This window comes from Arvicola amphibius, chromosome X (assembly GCF_903992535.2).
Source record: "Arvicola amphibius chromosome X, mArvAmp1.2, whole genome shotgun sequence".
Lineage (NCBI taxonomy): Eukaryota > Metazoa > Chordata > Mammalia > Rodentia > Cricetidae > Arvicola > Arvicola amphibius.
This window is the reverse complement of record NC_052065.1, coordinates 20852419-20873371: the sequence shown is the minus strand read 5'-3', so window position 1 is coordinate 20873371 and position 20953 is coordinate 20852419. Positions and strand designations below refer to the sequence as shown.

The 20953-nt window shown below is 45.2% G+C and overlaps 2 protein-coding genes and 1 non-coding gene across 5 annotated transcripts in view; 2 read left to right on the top strand and 1 right to left on the bottom strand.

The window, feature by feature from the left end:
* Positions 1-4042: 4042 nt before the first annotated feature.
* Positions 4043-13390, top strand: Tro (trophinin). The gene is made up of 11 exons (XM_038316783.2): positions 4043-4087; positions 4374-5525; positions 6138-6242; positions 6351-6414; positions 6611-6690; positions 7150-7241; positions 7926-8005; positions 8097-8139; positions 8543-8605; positions 9055-9169; positions 9941-13390. Exons 1-11 carry the CDS (start codon positions 4043-4045, stop codon positions 13388-13390), a joined length of 5289 nt encoding a protein of 1762 aa, XP_038172711.2.
* On the top strand, positions 8771-8896 carry LOC119805647. Its single transcript, XR_005283961.1, has one exon. It is a non-coding gene; the product is annotated as a small nucleolar RNA SNORA11 (small nucleolar RNA).
* A 399-nt stretch (positions 13391-13789) lies between the features above and the next one.
* The window catches only part of Pfkfb1 (6-phosphofructo-2-kinase/fructose-2,6-biphosphatase 1), a 65153-nt gene continuing 57989 nt past the window's right edge, over positions 13790-20953 (bottom strand). Inside the window, exons 11-14 of one of the 3 annotated variants that reach the window (XM_038316039.2) lie at positions 19909-20038; positions 16877-16939; positions 15708-15772; positions 13790-15067 (exon numbers count right to left, since the gene is read on the bottom strand). In XM_038316039.2, the coding sequence (XP_038171967.1) occupies positions 15050-15067; positions 15708-15772; positions 16877-16939; positions 19909-20038 (276 nt within the window). In that variant the 3' untranslated portion in view covers positions 13790-15049. Of the gene's footprint in view, positions 15068-15104; positions 15377-15707; positions 15773-16876; positions 16940-19908; positions 20039-20953 lie in introns of those variants that run through there. The other 2 variants (XM_038316038.1, XR_005283824.1) reach the window with 2 other exon arrangements.

Sequence of the window (20953 nt, the reverse complement as noted above, 5' to 3'; positions counted from 1 at the left end):
ACTAGATAATCCAGAAACTTATGGTAAAACCAAACACTACTGATCAAAAAAATTAATGAAATGATCCCTAATGATAATCTACTATACTCAGAGATCAGTGCCTTATCCAGTCATCAACAGAGAGGCTTCCTCTGGCAGCTGATGGGAACAGATGCAGAGACCCACAGCCAGACATTATGCAGAGAGTTTAAGTTGAATGTTTTCTCTGTATCCCTCCCTCCAGAGCTCAGAGAATCCCATGGAAGAGAAGGCTAAAAATTATAAGAGCCACAGGGGATGGAGGACACCAGCAAAACAAGGTTCACTGAATCAACTAAGCAATGTGCATATGAGCTCATAGAGACCAGAGCAGCAAGCCTAGTGCCTGCATGGGTCTGCACCAGGTCCTCTGGGTATATATTATAGCTATTAGCTTAGGAATTTTTATGGGACTCCCGAGTGTGTGAAGGAATGGGACTCTGGTTCTTGTAACTGCAATTGGAGTCTTTTCCTTTTGTTGGCTTGCTGTGTCCAGCTTCAATGTGATGATTTTGGTTTTATCTTGTTATATTTTATTTGTTATGTTTGGTTGCTATCTCTTAAAAGCCCATTCTTTTGTAATGAGAGACAGAAATGGGGTGGATCCAGAGATAAGGAAAAGTCAGGAGGAAGTGGGTGGAGGGAGGAGAAACTATAATCAGAATATATTGTATGGCAAAAAACCCCTATTTTCAACAAAAGAGCAAAACAGGAAAACAATAAAGAAACGTACTACCTAGAGGACAGTATATTTATAGGGCTTCCTTTGCCCTCATTTTTATAGTCTCCAGTCAATCAGTTGTCCAAATACATTAAGGTAAATTGTTCCCTTTTTCACCTTTGCAACATTACTTAGGTGCTTTCAATTTTCTTTTTTCCTTTTTCTTCATAAAAATGTGTAATTGCAGGATACTTTTGTAATAGTTATATTTATCTGTCACAGACTTTTTGGGATCACTGTATGCTGTGACTAATTTCGTTGTATATATTAAAGTTCACATTTTGTGGTGTACAGTTCTATGTGTTTTGACAAATCCTCTCTTAGATTTGTTAAGACTTGTTTTGTGGTCCTACTTAGGATTTGTGCTGGAGAATGCTGCATGTATATTTGAGAAGAATGTGTATTCTGCAGCTGCTGGTTGGAAAGTTCTGTAGGTGTCTGTTAAGTTCATTTTGCCTACAGTGAAATTCAAGCCCATCTTTTCTTTACTAGTTTTCTATCCAGATAATCCCTCCATCACTGGAACATGAGTATTGAAGCTCTGTACTATTTTTTTTTACTGTGCTCTATCCCTCTATTCATTATTAATATTGTTTCATATATCCAGGTTCTTCAATGTTGAATTCATATATATTTGTCATTTTATATGGTCTTTATGAATTTTCTCTTATTATATAGTTTTTTTTAAAAAAAATACAGGTTCTCAATATGTAACCATGGCTAGGCTCTGATCTGCCTGTCTCTGCCTCTGTAATCCAGTCTATAATCTTTTTATAATGTGTCCTTTTAGTTTTTGACTTAATGTCTTTTTTATCTGACATAATTATCTCTACTCACTTTGGCATAATTGAATGAAAAAGTGAATACCACAAAATGTTTCTTGCACTGGGGAGTAGTGCACTAGATCACAAGAAACAGCCTAAATCCTTGCTCAGTGCATCAGTAAAAGAAGAACACGGAAAAAAAGACATTCATGCATATTTGTATGTGTCTCTCTAATACAAATGTACAAGTGTGCATATATGCATTATATATGCATTTTATGTATCTAATTTTTTATTTATAGTCTCACTGTAGAAGGCTATATTTGAGCTCAAGATCCTTCCACATCTCCCTCCCAAATACTTCTGGAATTACATCATTGCTTTGTTAAATACCCATTCCAATATTTTTCAAATAATTTGCTTTTTAAAAGACAACAATGCAATTATTTTGAGATAAATTGAAACATCCAGGGATTTTTATTACATTTTTATTTGTAATAAATAAAGTGTGTACTTGCACGTAAGTGTTTGTGCGCAAGCAGGGCTGTGAGAACAACTTGTGGGAGTAAGGTTTCTCCCTCCACCATGTGGGTTCAGGGACTAGACTTCAAGTCCTCAGGCTTAGTGGCAAGTGCTTTTAACCGCGGAACCATCTGACCGGCACCAATTGATTTTTCTTACATTTACTTTAAATATATATATGTATATATATGAAATATATGTTTAACTTATTATATTTAAATTATTTGGGAGCATCCTGCTAATGTTTAGAGACTCTAGATATCTTAGTCTGGTCTTATTTGAAAATCAGCAATGGATGTGATTTAATCCTCTGTTCTCACAGTGTATCACGCCATGTAATTAGTGTTGTCGGGGCAGGCGTGGGAGCTCTGAAGTCATTCTCTTCAGGAGAAACAGAAAAATCAAATAGAAACAGGGACACAGAATGGGGAACGGAGAAATGAAACGGAGAATAGGTGTGATGCTGAACAAGAGGTAGTAAACAGAAAAGAGGAGCTACACTGAGGAGATCGGGAAGTCGTTAAGCAGAGAGGGGGTGGGGCAGGCCGGTAGGGACGGAGACCCCCTCTGGAGGCGGAAAGAGGCAGGACCACTTCCGGCCAGGCGGGAGGGGGGGTAACAAGCTCAGACCTGAGGAGAGGCTTGGAGAGAGCAGACGTCCTCTGGACTCACGAGGGCGAGGTGAGCTGAGGTGGCTAGCTTTGGTAAAGACCCTGTGGGGCCTTAAAGGCTGCAGCTTCGGGGTGACTGGCTTCACACAACCTTAAGGTTTGAAGAAAACCTGCCGGGGTTTGGGATCCAGCGGCTTCGATGTGGTGGGTTTAGAGGTGCCTGGACCCAATTCTAATGGGAGAAAGGCGGGGGCGGGATCTCTGTGCCAAAGGAAGGTCTGGACTCAGTTTGGGGATGGGAAGAAGGGATGCGGACCTGTTTGGGGCTGTGTAAAGGAATCGTTGAGAAATCGTTCTGGCTGTAGTAAAAAGGAAGGAGGACCGAGTTCAGGAGGGAGGTAAGGGACGGAATTAACGGATTAAGCTGAAGAAAGGGGGCTGAACCCCCTCTGGGCTACGGAAAGGATGGATCTCGGATCGGGACTAAGAAAGGAGCGGCAGAATCCTTTTTAAACGGCCCAAGGACCAGACTTAGGCGAAAGGGCGGGCTAGGATCCGGTTAGTACTGGTTTGAAAGGGAGAATGACCTGGTAGGGTTAGGGAGCTGGGAATCCACGAAGGGTAACCCTGTTGGATTTGGGGGTGGGGTATCCATATTGCAGAAAGGGCGGGGCTGGGCCTTTGCAGACGTGGACCGAGGTGGGGGGGCAGTGTCGGCGGAGGCGACTGCAGCGTGGGGGGAGGGGGCTTGCGGAGGGGTGGGAGGTGCGGAGGACTGCGGAACCACAGCGAGGGTGAGTGGCTGACAAGCAGCGCGGCGGCAGAGGAATGGGGGGGGAGCTTCTGGGGGAGGGGGGAGAGGGGGCGGCGCGAAATGGCCCTGCAGAGCCTGAGCCATTCTGAGGAGGAAAGGGTGGGCTGAGAAATGGTGTAGTTAGGGGGAGGCGGCGGGTGGGACCGAGATGTTCTGTAGCTCAGGGGGAGGGGGGCATAAGTGGAAATGAGATGGTTAGAGATGGTCCTGTCCACCAAAGCGCATGCGTACTGAGGGCCCTGAGGACCAGGCTCATTTGGGAAACCTGTGATCCTGCTTGCGTGCGTTGTGTGTGTGTGTTCCTGTGTTCTGTGCGCATGCGCACTGTCAGGTTGCGGTGTGGTAGAGGGTGTATTCAGGTGTAGGTCGTAGAACTGATTTGCCATCTTGGAAGTGAAAGATACTGGAGCTCGGAAACGAGATGCCCCGGGCTTCTAGATAGGCAAACCCGGAAAGGTTTGGGGTCCAAAATTAGGTAAATTCTTTCCCCCTTCAGATTTAGCAAGACATCGGATGAATCTCCCTGCTCCCTTATTTTCCTCTAACTCAGCTCTATTTCTTTCAGGCTCAGCTATTACAGTCTCTCAGGAAGATGGATAGAAGAAATGACTATGGTTTTCGGGTGCCCACATTCCAGGTGAGACCTCTCTGCATTCTTACCAGGCCATCTACCCTCCCCCAAATTCACTTACCTCTCTGGAGTCCACTACCACGGTGTGGTTCCATAATTCCCTACCTAACCTGTCTCAATCTTCCTTTGCATAGTGCTGGGAAGAGGAAATCCTGTCTGACTCTGTCTCCTGCTCCCTGTTTGTTTCCCCACACCCTTTCAATCAAACTGTTCAGGAACGGGGGGCCACTGTAAAGAGGGGTGGTTGTAGGAAGGCCAGATGTTCCATAGGGTCAAAATCCTAAGTATGTAGGGCCCTCTGCCTCCCCCTGGGAGCCTAGGGCTTCCTTTCTCTACAGATGTACAGACTGAGAGCACAGAGAAGGACAGTGTCCTGCTGATGCATAACCTGTTGTCAGCATCCAAGGACCCACCAAGTGCCAGCCGGCCTAAGAAAAGCAAGACCAAGAAGACTTCTATTAAAACTATCACTAAGACCACACCCACTCCCCCTCAGATTCCATCTGCCAATGACATTGCTAGCAACAAGCCTAAAGTAACTCTGCAGGCTTTAAACCTACCAATGTTCACCCAGATCAGCCAGGTTTCTCCTACAACTGAGGCAGCCAATATCCAGGCTTCAATTACTGCTCAAACCAAGAAAGCCAAGACAAAGAGAGTTACTCCTAAGGTATCCCTAACTGGCACTGAGGATGTCACTACACAGCTCAAGTCACCCTTACAGGCCCTAAACCTGCCAGTTACCTCACCAACTATCCAGTCTCCAGTTGTCAATGAGTCAGCTAATTCCCTGGCATTGGTAGCTGTCAGCAAACCCAAGAAAGCTTCTAAGGCAAAGAAGGCTGCCAATAAGACCATACCTAGTGCCACTGAGATCTCACTGGCTTCGACTGCCACCCACACAGCCACTACCCAAGGCCAAACTGCCAAGGAGACAGCTAGTATCCAGTCCTCAGCAGCCACTATCCGAACCAAGAAAATTTCCAAAGCTAAGAGGACAGCTGCTAAGCCCATGAATGCTGACACTGAGTATGGAGAGCCCTCAAATGCTATTGAGGGAGCTGGCAGACAGATTGAGGCTTCAACTGTTCTAAGGCCCAAAAAGCCCAAGGGGAAGAAGGTTGCCAATAAAGGCCCAAATTCTGCTTCTGAGCTCTCCGAGGCTCCACCTGCCCTTCAAATGGTCCCAAACCATGCCCTATCAGTCACTGTACGGATCAGGAGAGGGTCTAGGGCTCGAAAGGCTGCCACTAAGACTCGGGCAACTGAAAGCCAGGCTCAAATCAATGAACAAGGAGCTCAGGCCAAGATGGCTACCTCTCAGGCCAGCATAAGTGCCCTTGAGACTCAGGTTGCTGCTGCTGTTCAGGCCTTGGCAGATGACTACCTGGCTCAGTTGAGTTTGGAGCCCACAACCAGAACCCGGGGCAAGAGGAACCGGAAGGTAAGATCTGTGATATTATTCTTAATTTTGTGCTGCTTCCTTACTCCTATACTAGGTTGTTCATTTGTCTTATGTTTCTTGAGTCATTTAACTTCAAGAGTGACCATGAGTTTGTTTATACAGGCTATAGGATATGCTGAGAATATGACACACTTTTGTTTGCTCATGGATTGCTAGGGAAATGCATTTGTGAATTTAGTCAAGACCTATTTGTAACTCACATTATATTTACCCAGATTATATGTGGATTTCTTGAGAAGAACTCTTACTATTTGGGACTTAAGTACCAGTTTTACAGATAAGAAAACAAAGTCCTGGAATGAAGTGATCTGTCTAAAGCCTGTAGCTAGCAGAGTATGGTGGTGGCCAAAGAAAAGGGAAAACCCCCAGGCCACGTCGTCCTTGGTTGGCTTGTGCCCTGGGAGGTGAAATAAACAGTTGCCTAGAAGCCAGGAAAAGAAAAGTTTGGGACTCAGCGTAGCCAGGGTTAGGGTCACACCCCTCTGTAGGGGAGAGTCCAGGCTCACCCACTAGATTCTAGGGGGACTTTCTGAAAGAAACAACAATCTCTTTCATTTGGTAACTCCAGACATTTTTTTCCCATTGATAAAGTCTAAGCATCCCAATGGAGAAGAAAGAACTGGGAGCAATTTCAGGCGGATCCCATGGGGCCGGAGGCCTCCACCACCCCGAGATGTGGCCATTTTGCAGGAAAGGGTAAGAATTCAATCTGCGCAGGTCCTGTTTTTCTTTCTCTTCATTCTCTGATATTCTCCCAAGTGTTTTGCCACTGTACTGATACCTCCCCAACTGTTACTCTTTCAGGCAAATAAGTTGGTGAAATATCTGTTGGTTAAGGACCAGACAAAGATCCCCATCAAGCGTTCAGGTAGCCTTCTTGAGCTCTTCGTCACCATTCTTTCCCCATGGCCTGTGGGGAACTATTTACTTATCACCTCCTTTCATACCACATCAGCTGCCATACTCCTATTTCACTATAGCTACCCTGACCACACAGGGCTGGGGAAAGACCACAGTCACCTGACCTGTACAGTTTAGATTCTTCTGTCTCTCCTTTCTTGTAGACATGCTGAAGGATGTCATCCAAGAATATGATGAGTATTTTCCAGAGATCATTGAACGAGCAAGCTACGCTCTGGAGAAGGTGAAGGGGCAGCCCTGGGAGTGGGTGCACTGGGAAAACCTTAAACAGAGGAAAGGTATATGATCACCCTCCTGGGGGGAAGCACAGAGACCTAATACATTGCCATCACCGTGCAAATGAGCACACAGTGGCCTAGGGAGGGGCAGCCACTGATCACAAGTCACTGGTGGATATACAGCTGTACTAAAGCTATGCAGCTGAGCCCTGGCCTCTGTCTGCTGCTGGATACACCATCTCATGTAGTGCGGTTGCTCACCTCTCTGTCTCCCCAAATGCCCACAGATGCTATTGATGACTACTATGTTTATTATATGTTTTATGTGTGCTTTGTAGTGAACTAATAGGCTTTACATGCATTTTCTCTCATACAAAACCCTTACTTTTCTCAGAATGCCCAACATGCTAATTGATACCTAAGATATATTTTGCAATCTCTCAGGCTATTCTTTTACTTGGCAGATGTTTCGAGTCAACCTGAAGGAAATTGATAAGCAAAGTAGTTTGTATATTCTTATCAGCACTCAGGAGTCCTCTGCAGGCATACTGGGAACGTAAGCTGGGAAAAGTGCCAGGGTGGGAAGGGGCTTCTGCTTCCTCTTAGAAGCTCAGGAAAGGTGGTCTAAATGCCCATGTCCCAGCTCCCACACATGGCTGGATCCCCATGAGCAGAAGTGGTGCCAGATTATGACTGGCAGAAGGGTTTCAGAGCCTGGAGTGGCCATTCCTGTCAGGTTTGCTTGCTAACAAGCTCCCAGGAAATCAGCCTATTGTTACTTATTTCTTCTATGGAGTGCCTGGCCTGGCTGTGGAAGGGTGGCTCTCAAAGGAGGGAGGGACTTCTGGTGTGGAACATGATTCTTGAGAGCAGGAGTGTCACTAGGGTTCCATCTAGAATATCTCGGGACCGGGGCTCCTGTTGGCTGAGCTTCCATGTGGTGGACAGGGTTTCTTCCATGTCCTGCTAACCTTGGGTAGGGATAGTATGTGGTTTCCCATTTTACTGGAGACCTTGGCTCAAGAGTGAAAGTACCTTCCCTTGGGTCATTGATAGCTGGGACCGGAGACCTTGGCTCAAGAGTGAAAGCACCTTCCCTTGGGTCATTAATAGCTGGGACCACAGAGTAGGCTGAATTCTCTGTATCTGGGGAATCTAGGAGAGGCTGGCCTAATGAGCTGTTTTGTATAGGTGATGACTTATGGTCATAAACTTTCTCTTTGTCCGGTATTTCTCTTAGGACCAAGGACACACCTAAGTTGGGTCTCCTCATGGTGATTCTGAGTGTCATTTTCATGAATGGCAACAAGGCCAGTGAGGGTGAGTGGCTGGGCATGCAGCTGAATAGGTGGCTGTTGTCTGAATTCCAGGTGCTCATTTTCTGTCCTTGTCTCCTTGCCTCCTCTTGCAGCTGTCATCTGGGAGGTGCTGCGCAAGTTGGGGCTGCGTCCTGGGTATGATTGGGCTCTCTCAGTGCTTGCTGTCCGTGTTGTCTTTTGGCAAAAGAGGACGGTCCTAGGATTGCATCAGCCTGGTGGTCTGGTGGAGCGTGGGGTGGGGGTGGGGGTGGGTGGTTTCTTACCTGGATGAATGACAAAATGGTTCTGAACTCTGCTTCTTTTCTCATTTATGTCTTCTGTCTGTTCTGAGATGAGGTGTAAGGTGGACCTTCAGGCATCCCTGACAAAGTGTCATCTGGTCTCCACTGTTTTCTTCTAGTGGCCATATGCTCACTACTATCTTCACTTCGCTGAGACTGCCTCATTGGCTATAGAATCTGCTCCATGTTGGGAAATCCCTCTACCTTCATCTGGGTAGTTCCGCTCTGTATTCACTGATTATTTTTTCCTTTGCTAGGGTAAGACATTCACTCTTTGGAGAAGTGAGGAAACTCATCACAGATGAATTCGTGAAGCAGAAGTAAGTAGTGTTCAAGGCTTTGTGTAGCTCTGAAGTGCTCTGGGTGTGGTTATCTGGTTCAAAAAACCTTTCTTACACTCTTTGTAAATAGATAGGCATTCTGTGACCTAGACCCAAGTCCTATCTACAATTCTTGTGGCCAAGGCCCATTAGGACCCTTGCAGTTGGGTGTACTCATAGCAAGGGCCCCAAAATGGTCAATCTATTAACAGCACACCCAAATGGAATCTGGGGTTAGTTTTTATAGGAGACAAAACACATCTGTCTTCTGTGGTATCATGTCCTGTATATGTATCACTATGGCTTTGTATGGAAGCCATGTTTGTATGGGAATGAGTCTGGGTCTGGACTCCAGGTGTTTATTAAGAGGAAATTCCTTCATCTGAGGCCTAGTGGTTAAACAGTAGTTTTGCTTGTTTAGAAGCATGTTTCATTTTCTTTTCTCCAAGGTATCTGGAATACAAGAGGGTCCCTAACAGCAGACCACCTGAATATGAATTCTTCTGGGGCCTGCGGTCTTACCACGAGACTAGCAAGATGAAAGTCCTGAAATTTGCATGCAAGGTAATGAACTTCCTGATCTTGGTACATTAAGGGAATAGGATGCTCCACGCTGAGGCAGGCTGTGTGTAGTGATAAACAGGTATCGGACAATATATGGTTTGTATATAAAAATATAAAGCCTCAATAATGTCCCAGATGTATATTGCAAGACATACACCTTTGTCTAGTTAAGTTTTACATTCTATCAGTCAGTTTAGACTGCCATTATAAAATATTATTAATAGCTGGAGGTCTTAAGATACAGAAATCCATATACTCACAGTTCTGGAGATAAAATCCCTAGATCAACATCTAGTACAGTTTCTGGTACAGGGTCTTTCTGACTTATAGAGGCTTTGTCTGAATCTTCACATAGCATAGAGCAAGCTTGAGTTCATTTTCATGTCAGTCTTATTTGATCAAGGCCTTACTCATTTAAGGTATACCCATAAAAGACCCTATCTGAAAATACAGTCATGATGAGGGGTTGGGTATTCAACATAAGAATTCTGGGGAAATATACTCAGCCCATAACATACTTGGTCTCTTATACTTTCCCATATTACAAATGGGGACATTTAGGTTCAGTGATATAAAGTAACTTGTCTAAGGACAGAACTTGTATGCCTCAGTTATCCAGGCTGAAGTTTGATATCAAGACTTACTCATTAAAACTCTAGAAAGATGTCTTTTTTTATTTACCACTATTAGTTTGTGTGGATCCCATAGTGGGTACTTCACACATAAGTATAAGGGCTATTTTTCTTCTGATAATTATAATTTTCATTTTAGGTACAGAAGAAAGATCCTAAAGACTGGGCTGCTCAGTACCGGGAGGCAGTAGAAATGGACGTTCAGGCTGCAGCTGTGGCTGTGGCTGAAGCTGAGGCCAGGGCTGAGGCAAGAGCCCAAATGGGGATTGGAGAGGAAGCTGTGGCTGGGCCCTGGAATTGGGATGACATGGATATTGACTGCTTAACAAGGGAAGAATTGGGTGATGATGCTCAAGCCTGGAGCAGATTTTCCTTTGAAATTGATTCCAGAGCCCAAGAAAATGCAGATCCTACCAACAATGTCAACTTCAACCAAGGAGCTAGTACTAGAAATAGCTTCAGTGATGGTGCTAGTATTAGCTTTGGTGGTATAACCAACCCCAGTGGTGGCTTTGGTGGCATACCCAATTCTAATGGTGGCTTTGGTGGCATACCCAACTCTAATGGTGGCTTTGGTGGCCGAAATGGCATTACCTTTGGTAGTGTACCCAATACCTCTGCCAACTTCAGCAGTGCAGCAAGCATTAGCTTTGGTGACACATCCATCACTAGCACTAGTTTCAGTGGTGGAGCCAGCATTAGCTTCAGTGGTACACCCAGTACTAGTGCCACTTTCTGTAACACAGCAAGCATTAGCTTTGGTAGTGCATCTAGCACCAGCACTAGCTTCAGCAGTGGAGCCAGCATTAGCTTTGGTGGTGCACCCAACACTAGCACTAGCTTCAGCAGCACGGCCAGCATTAGCTTTGGTAGTGCGCCCAGCACTAACACTAGTTTCAGCAGCACGGCCAGCATTAGTTTTGGTGGTGCACCCAGCATTAGCAGTAGTTTCAGTGGTGGATCCAGCATTAGCTTTGGTAGTTCTCCTACCACCAGTACCAGTTTCAGTGGTGGAGCCAGTATTAGTTTTGGTGGTGCACCTTGTACGAGTGCCAGTTTCAACGGTGGAGCCAGCTATGGCTTTGGAGGCACACTTAGTACTACAGCTGGCTTTAGTGGTGCACTCAGCACAAGCAGCAGCTTTGGCAGTGCACCTACCACAAGCACTGTCTTCAGTGGTGCAGTTAGCACCACTACTGGTTTTGGAGGCACACTTAGCACCAGTGTCTGCTTTGGTAGCTCCCCCTGCTCTGGTGTTGGCTTTGGAGGCACACTCAGTACCAGTATCTGCTTTGGTAGTTCTCCTAGCACCAATACTGGTTTTGGTGGTACACTCAGCACCAGTGTTTCCTTTGGTGCTTCTTCTAGCACCAACTCTGACTTTGGTGGCACATTAAGCACTAGCGTCAGCTTTGGTGGCTCTTCTGGCACCAGTACTGGCTTTGGCGGTACACTCAACAGCAGTACCAGCTTTGGTGGTGCCATCAGCACCAGTGCTGGCTTTGGCAATGCACTCAACAGCAGTGCCAGCTTTGGTGGTGCCATAAGTACTGGCTTTGGTGGTGCACTCAATAGCAGTGCCAGCTTTGGCGGTGCCATCAACACCAGCACCGGCTTTGGTAGTGCACTCAACAGCAGTGCCAGCTTTGGTGGTGCTATTAGCACCAGTTCTGGCTTTGGCAGTGCACTCAGCACCAGTGCCAGCTTTGGTAGTGTACTCAGTGGCAGTTCTGGCTTTGGTGGTGCCATCAGCACCAGTGCCAGCTTTGGTAATGCACTTAATAGTAATGCTGATTTTGGCAGTGCCATCAGCACCAGTGCCAGCTTTAGTGGTGCTCTCAGTGGCAGTACTGGCTTTGGCAGTGCCATCAGTACCAGTGCCAGCTTTGATGGTGCACTCAGTAACAGTGCTGGCTTTGGCAGTGCCATCAGTACCAGTGCCAGCTTTGGTGGTGCACTCAATAACAGTGCTGGCTTTGGCGGTGCCATCAGTACCAGTGCCAGCTTTGATAGTGCGCTCAGTACCAGTGCTGGCTTTGGCGGTGCAATCAGTACCAGTGCCAGCTTTGGTGGTGCTCTTAGTAACAGTGCTGGCTTTGGCAGTGCAATCAGTACCAGTGCCAGCTTTGGTGGTGCTCTTAGTAACAGTGCTGGCTTTGGCGGTGCCATCAGTACCAGTGCCAGCTTTGGTGGTGCTCTTAGTAACAGTGCTGGCTTTGGCAGTGCCATCAGTACCAGTACCAGCTTTGGTGGGGCACTCAATAACAGTTCTGGTTTTGGTAGTGCCATCAGCACCAGTGCCAGCTTTGGCGGTGCAATCAGCACCAACCCTGACTTTGGTGGTGCATTCAGTACCAGTGTTGGCTTTGGTGGGGCACTTAGTACCACTGACTTTGGTAGTACCCATAGCAACAGCATTAGCTTTGGTAGTGCTCCCACTACTAGTGTCAGCTTTGGTGGTTCTCAAAGTACTAACCTCTGTTTTGGTGGAGCACCTAGCACCAGTCTCTGTTTTGGCAGTGCATCTAACACCAACCTATGCTTTGGAGGCTCTTCCAGCACCAACTCCTGCTTTAGTGGTGCTACCAGTGCCAATTACAGTGAGGGCCACAGCACCAGTGCCATTTTCAGTTTTGGGAATGGGCTAAGTAACAGTGCTGGCTTTGGAAACGGATTGGGCACCAGTGCTGGCTTTGGCAGCAGCCTAGGTACCAGCACTGGCTTTGGTGGAAGCTTAGACCCCAGTGCTAGCTTCAATGGTGGCCTGGGCACCAGCACTGGGTTTGGTGGTGGACTAGGCACCAGCAATGATTTTGGTGGTGGACTAAGTCCTAATGCTGACTTCAGTGGGGGACTGGGTACCAGTGCTGGCTTCAATGGTGGACTAAACACTAGCACTGATTTTGGCAGTGGACTGGGCACTAGTGCTGGTTTTGGTGATGGACTTGGCAGCAACACTGGCTTTGGTGGTGGACTGGTCACTAATGATGGCTTTGCTGGTGACCTGAGTACCAATAATGGTTTTGGCGGCACACTTGGCACTGGTGCAGGCTTTAGTGTAAGCCTCAGCACTGGCGATGGCTTTGGCAGTGGGCCTAATGCCAGCTTCGACAGAGGACTGAATACCATCATTGGCTTTGGCAGTGATTCCAACACCAGCAGTGGCTTTACTGGTGAAACCAGTACCGGCTCCAGCTTCAGTAATGGACCCAGTTCTATTGTTGGCTTTAGTGGTGGACCAAGCACTGGTGCTGGCTTCTGCAATGCACCAAGCACTGGTGGCTTTGGTGGTGGACCAAGTACAGGAGCTGGCTTTGGTGGACCAAGCACTGGAGGTGGCTTCGGAGGACCAAGCACTGGAGGTGGCTTTGGAGGACCAAGCACTGGAGGTGGCTTCGGAGGACCAAGTACTGCAGCTGGCTTTGGTGGACTGAGCACCAGTACTGGCTTCGGTGGTGGACTGAGCAGCAGTGCTGGCTTCGGTGGTGGACTGAATACCAGTGCTGGATTCAGTGGTGGACCAAGCACCGGTACTGGCTTTGGTGGTGGAGCCACTAACCTCGGTGCCTGTGGCTTCTCTTACGGCTAGTGAAGTTTCAGGTAACTGCAATATTCCCATAGCCAGGATCCATGGGGATAGCTATAATAGTTGGGAGATACTAGAAGAAACCCTAAGCTAGTGGGGGCAAGGGAGAAGAAAGGAAATAAAAGGAAATGGGTTTTGTGCTAACATGTGTTTCTGGGTATTTTGCTTTGTTTGTTTTTCAGGTTTGTTACGTTTGTTACCCATGTTTACAGGTAACACTAACGCAGCAGTATTTCCCATGGAGCCAATGTGCAGCTTTGGAATCTTTGTCCACACAGCAGCTTAAGCACCCATTAGCTGAGTGAAAGACTAAGAAAAATCTGCTGTTCCTGCTTTGTGTTTGCTTCTTGTGTTGTTGTCATATTTTGGTATCAGAGTTACATTAAATTTGCCAAAGCAATCTGAGTTTATTCCATCTTTTAATATGGCTAGATGCAATGTCTGGGGTTTGTAGAACAACTAGAGTTAAGTTTAGCTTTTTGGGGACTGTAGGGATCCAGCTAAAAGGCAGATATTTCTAAGGATCGGAGAGCTCTGGGAAAGTGTGCTTGAGCAGATATGAAAGGGGGAAGCCTAAGATAGAATGCAAACAGAAAGAGCTGTGGATAGTAAATTCACACTAACTTGGGGCAACCATGTAAGAATAGAGGGATAAGAAAGAAAGGAACTAGGAGTTGACATGGGAGCAAGAGGACATTCTCTTGGGACAGGAAAGAAAAATAAGTATGGACTGTAGAACCAAAGTCAAATGAGAGGCAGAGGATTGATATGGAAGAGTCAGGAATTGACTGAAGTAGTATGAGACAGTGGAAAGGGACAGGGTGCCAGAAAATACAGGGTGACCCTGACTTTGAACAGGATTCAAGGGTAGCTGTGGAAGTAGAAAAATAGATCTGTTTCAAGCAGTGATCTCCAACCCTAGTAGATCCAAGAAAAGGTATGGATGATTCAAGGCTTGGATCTAACTGGGTAGTTGTGCTGAAAGGACTAGGAAACAAAGCAGCAAAGTTATGAGTCTCTTTATCTCATGGACACTAGCACCTGGCTCACAATGGTTAGTGTATGCATTGTGGCTGAAGAGGTAGGTCCAAGTTGGTTAGGGATAGAAGAATATTCAGAACTAAAGAACTAGGAGAAAATAGAGGCCTCAAAAGGAACATACTGATGAACAAGGGTGGATATTGTTCATTTAGGAAATACTACATGAATGCCTGTGGTGTGGAAGCATACTGCTCAAGACTCAAGGATGATAAAATTTTACAGACTTGAAACAGTAAGCTTCCAGTCAATTAGTTAGCCCAGAGAGAGGATGCCACAAATGAAAACAGATAATCACAAAGTTGAGGGAGTCATCCCTGGGAGGGAGGGTGTTGACAGCATCATTAAAATCATAGGCAATGAAATTACTCAGGACAGTAGCAAGAGTTGGAGACTGAAGCTTTTAGCCCAGGTACTGGATTCTTCTTAAGTATAACAATGAATACATCCTGTCCTCATGTACCTTGACTACCAAGGAACAAAACTAACAGGAACTCACAGGACCTAAGAGTCCATGTTTGGGAGTGCTACCCCAGGACTCTTTGATCTCAGATGTCCTCACCCATTCTTCAACAGCACCAGAGTTGGGTCAGAACCAAGATCTTGAGAACAATGGGAGAAGCCTTATAGCATCTTCCTGTCCTATAGGCAGGAATACATGTCTTTATTGATCAGGAAATAGTTATTTAAAAAGAGCTTTATCCATGAATAATTAGGTTCCTCAGTTTGAGCTAGGAACTGAGACCTGTTTGGGAGCTGCTATGGACTTCTTCACTGGAGGTAGGGCACTCTCAGGCCAAAGCCAGAGTCTGCTTAGGGAGAACAAGGGCAGCAGTTCCTACAGGAAAAAAATCAATGAGGACAGAGGCAATCTGATCACTTGGAAAGGGCTCAGTAATGGGCAGGGACAGTGTCCAGGGCTTCCTCAGGTTCACGGGTGATGTCCACATTCTAAGGAGAGAGCCCAGGGTTAGTAGGAAGTATAGGATCCCAGTTCTGCCCTGTCTCTTGACCTCACTGCTAGGCATCCCTCTTTGAGCAGGGCATGGGTCCTGGTTGTCTTCTTAGGCATGCCTGGGGAATCAGTCAGAGGGCTGTTTAGCAGGAATTGTCACATCCCTGAGTCTCTATGGGTCTGGACTATGGTTTCTGCCATTTCTGAGTGCTGGCTGATTCGAAACACCTGGGATGTCTGGAGCTGGAGCCAGCCTTTTCATGTGCGAGGGTACTTTCAGAGTATACCACGTTAAAAGCCAGCTTGGATACAGAGCACCCCACCTACCTCAGGCTTGTCCCGGTGTGTGTTCACAGCCTCCACATTCAGGTAGATGGACTCTATTCTGCAGCCTCAGAAAAAAATAACTCATATGTCTACAAGCACTCAGGATAAGCCTAGGTCTTCCCTAAGGCATTATTTCCCCTTTCCCATCATTACTACCCACACCCCAGGTCCATACTCCAGATCAGCAGTTCTCAACCTAGAGGTCACATTCCTTTGGGGGGTTGCATATCAGTATCCTGAATATCAGAGATTTACACTATGATTCACAATAGTAGCAAAATTACAATTAAGAAGTAGCAATGAAAATAAATTTATGGTTGAGTCACTACAACATGAGGAAGGTTGAGAACCACTACTCTAGATTATATCTCTCCTGAAGGCAGGGGAGCTGTAGGATGTGTGGGAAAGATTCCAGGCCCAAAAGCCCTAAAGTCAACAGTCACTTTCCCAGAGTGTCTATTTGCTCAGTTCCAATTGCTTGGTTGTATATGGTGAAAGAAATGAGAGGAGATGATCTCTGTGACCTATAAGACAGTAGTCTAATATGTATGATTGACAGAGGGCTGAGGGTACTCCAAGCCATGCTAAGTGGAAGAGTCCTAGGCTATAGTTCTGGGTACTCAAACCCAGGCAAGGTTTATTCAGAATACTCTAGCAATACTAGAGGTGTGATTACTGGGAAGTTCTAGGGAGCCTGAAGAAGAAGGGCTAACAGAAGCTCCAGTGTTCAATGGTAGCTCAGCACCATTCCTGTAGGCTATCATATCACAGGTTCCAGTTGGTTCTTTTATCCTGTTCACACCCTGGACTACATTTGATTCTATCCTTTCCCTGCTTATGAACCTTTCATAAGTAACTAATGCCCCCATTCTTTAATATGTCCCCAACATATAATTTTCCTAAGGTATCTGTTCGGTACACCTCTGCTCAACACAAATAAAACAATGTTCTGTACTCACTGCCCAGGCAGAGACAGAGCCAGGCTCTAGATTTGGATGCTAGCTTAGTTTTTTCCTCTTAGCCTACTGTTACCAGCTGCACCTCTACCAGGACATCCTGCCAGCCACCTAGGGACCTCACCCAGGAGCCTCCTAGAGCTCCAGGTTGACACTGGAGGCATACCCCTGGCTTCTGGGTGTCTTTCCTTAAATGAAAGTGGATCTACTTACCATAAGCCACAGGTGTGAGTTTGAGCACTGTGTGCAGAGGACACTTGAGATAGGGCAGCTCATCTGGAAAGGAGGAAGCAGCATCCCTGAGAAATGCAGTACTGAGCAGAGGACAACATGCAGGCTTGCTGGGTGCTCCTACTTCTACCTCAGCTTTCCACTTGGGTCCCAGCAGAGACTTACAGCTGGTATTCTATATGGTGGGTAGTCATAAGAGCAAGCTAAGTAGGGCAAAAGAGAGCAACCTAGCTGCCTGGAAACAGGAGCAAGACAGTCTTGGGAAAGTGGACAGAGTGTGAGTCCCATGGGAGGGCTAGGTATCCACCTAGAGGCCTCAACTCTTTACTCAGAATGAGTAGGAAAAAGAAAGCCTTCCTCCTGCCCCAGGCCAACTTTCCACAGACCCTACAGCCACACCCCTAACTTTCCTAAATACTACTTCGGTGGCAGAGGCACATGTGGTATTTGTCTCCTATACTCTTTCTTCCAAAGCAGGCAGCAACCCCCCACCTCCCATCTGTCTGTCTCCGTGTATGTGTGTGTGTGTGTGTGTGTGTGTGTGTGTGTGTGTGTGATTCTTACAACTTCTTTATGGACAAGAACTGATTGATTCACTGGTTTACTGTTATTGATGATTATGCAGGAAGTGATTCTGAACGTTTATGTACAATTTCCTGTCAAGAGCAGTGTTTCTACTTTTCAGACAGATGGAAAGGAAGAACAATCTAGCTCATTTTATAGATAAGGAAATGGGCTTCAAGGGGAAATGTACCATGGCTAGGAAGTGGGAGCCAAGGGCCTCAAACTTAGGGTACTCTGAAGACAAAATGCCTATTCTGCCCTTGCAGTTTGTAGCTATCACCATGGAGGGACTCACAGAGTACTGGGATGCACACCTTTTGGGGCACTTAGTCTTGATATCCACCTCACCACTCTCCAGGCTGCACTACATATCCTTACTTCCCTTATTTAGCTGGAATACCATCACTTGTAATGACTTCTTGTCCCTTAGGTTAATTGTAGGCTTTGAAGGCATGCTACCATCCTCCTAACCTCCTGACATATATCAAGATGGGTCATTTTCCTGGAAATTCATTCTGTTCCTCCCCACTGTCAATCATTATAATTAAGTTCTGGGTCAATGACTTTTTTGTATGTATGACCACACTATACCCTCATTGATGCCCTGGGTCCTGTCCACTGTCACTTTCCATATGAAGAAACAGGGCTGGAGAACAGAAGTAACTTGTCTATAGTCTCTTACCTAGCTCTGCCACTGTTTCTGCTCTCTCTGGCCCTCAGTGTCCCCATTTTACAGAACAAGTTAGATTAGCTACAAACCGCAGGTTCCCTAGCCCTGCAGTTCTGTGGGTATGCATTCTAGCTTATGTAATTTCTCTGGGCATGCTTTCATCACTCTCCTGAATACTAAGGGTAAAACTATCTGCCTAGCCCTGAATAACCTTGCTCCCAGGGGAAGTTGTGAGCAGCTAGAATGGTCTATGTCTGAAAGATGGTAAGAAATGGAGACGTTAGGAAGTAATTACAAGGCCCCTGTGTATATTTGAGAGGGGAAAGCCTCTGACAGACACCTGGGATTAACTCCTATCCCATGAATTTGGGCAAATCATTTCACTGCTCTAAGCCTTGGTTTTCTTATCTGAGCAATGGGAATAGCACCTGCCCCACAATCTCAAAATTCTAAGACTGAAAAGACCTCCATCACATAGTCCATCACCTATTTCAAGTGGGGACATTTTCAAGTGAGGATTTTGAAGATCAGGTAGAGAATATGACTTATGCAATGTCAAGCTCTCAAGTTCCCTGGATTTCAATCTTGAATTATTCCATATTTTATATAGTCTTTTTTTCTTCTTCTGATAAATCTTTTTTGGTATTTTTTATTTTATTTTTATTAAAAATTTCCATCTCCTCCCCTCCTTCTATTTCCCTCCCCTCCACCCACACCCCAACTCCCTTTCTCTCCAGGCTAAAGAGCAGTCAGGGTTCCCTACACTATGGGAAGTCCAAGGTCCTCCCAACTCCCCCCAGGTCCAGGAAGAAAATAGCATCCAAAGTTGAATCAAGAGTTTGGGACACTATAGGCATTAAATAGTATTTAGCATTGCTCCCAAGCAGCTTCAAAATATTCTGGAAATGCCAACATTTCAGCATCCACATTAGAAATGGATTGTCATATAAAGGTAGTGACAGGCCACTTGAGAAGTAGATGTAGCATATATATACTTTGTATACATGCATATGGCAGTATATAAATTCTGTGTATACATATGTATGGCAGCATATGTAGTCTGTATATATATGCATGGTTGTATATGAAATCTCTCTGTATATATGTGTGTATATATAGTTTTAGTATATATATGTATATATATTAAGTAGATATAAATATATATAGATATATGAAGCCTGTGTATATATGAATGGCAGCATAGTATAAGTAGTTTGTTTATATTTATGTATGGCAGTATATAAGTCTGTGCATACATACTTTCATAAATACAGGATGCAGATGATTTTAAAGATAAATTATAACTTGAAAAAAATAAATTATAGACATTGCTATCTTGGAGAAATTATTCTGATAGCAAGAGCACAGGTCTCACATCAACTGAGGTCAGAATGCTTCAGCGATATACTGGCTCAGTATGTGAAGCTGTGGCAGCTTATTTATGATGGCTTTCAATATGCAGATTCTACAGATTAGCTAAGAGAATACTAATAATGGCAACATAATCCATAAATGCGTCATCTGTTCTAGGATTTTTAACATGTTTATTTCAACCTTACCATTAATTCTCTCCATTTTATAGTTGAGAAAACAGGCTGAGGGGGGCTAACAGTACTTACTGAAGGTAGCACAGACACATGAAACAAGTTTGAGCCTAGATATCCTTGTTTTAAATATTGTGCTTTTAACCACTAAGATATAAACTTCTAATTGCTGACATCAGCATCCCAAATCATATCCAGCTCTTTACACCAGGAACAGAGCAGGAGGGGTGTGTTACCTGAACTTTTATCCAGGAAGTATGCCAGGAGGCACCTCATGACAGCCTGGTGACAGATCACCAGTACATTTTCTTGTCGTTCTAGCTCCATTATAACTGGCTCAAGACGCTGAACCAGATCCTCATAGGACTAAACAAAAGACAAATACTTGGTAAGAAGCAGGGATGGGGATGAAGCACATTTACCCAGAGAAGAAAACTTGGTTTGGGAGCCAGTTGAATTGTTGACCCAACAGAATGACTAAGGCAAATCACTTGTTTCTTGGGGTTTTAGTTTCTCATCTGTTAAATGAACCAATCAATAAGTGTGGGATAAAAGACAACACTATAACCCCCACTATAAAGTATATACGTAACTGTACATCTGAAATTTCAAAAAATAAAGAAAATTCTGACCTGTAGTATTTCAAAATGAAAAGTTTTTTAAAAATTGGGTGTAGATGCCACAACTAGACTAGAACATTTGGCAATCTCATTAACCAAGAAGCTGGTATTTCAGAAACCTTACAGAAATAGGAGTTAAGCTGGGAGTTGGGACTCAACATAAATCTGAGATTCTCAGAGAACAAATCCTTACATCCTAAGTCAAAGTTTAAAATAGAAAAAAGATCAATCCACAGGAAAAAGGGGAAACAGTAAAGAAAATATATATTGTGCCTGTCCTGATTCTGAATGGAAAAACATGGAAAAGCTTTCTGTAAGCAATTATTTTAAAAAGGCTGAATGGCATAAAGAACATGTAGAAAAGAAAAAATAAAGAAGGAAAGGGAAGGGAATGGAGAGGAGGGAAGAGGGAGGAAGGGAAGGAAGGGAAGAAAGAAAGAAAAGAAAGAAAGAGAGGGAAAAGTGGAGGAATGCGGGAAAGAGTGAAAGAAAAAGAGGACTAAAAGAAATAGAGAAAAGTGGAGGGAAGAGTGCATGAGGGGAGAGAAAAGGTAAGAAAGGATAGAAGTGGATATGAGACAAGGAGAGGAGGGAAAAAGTATGAAGGGCAGAGAGGGGGAGGAGGGGGTGGGAGGGGAAATCAAGTAATATCTAGACATAG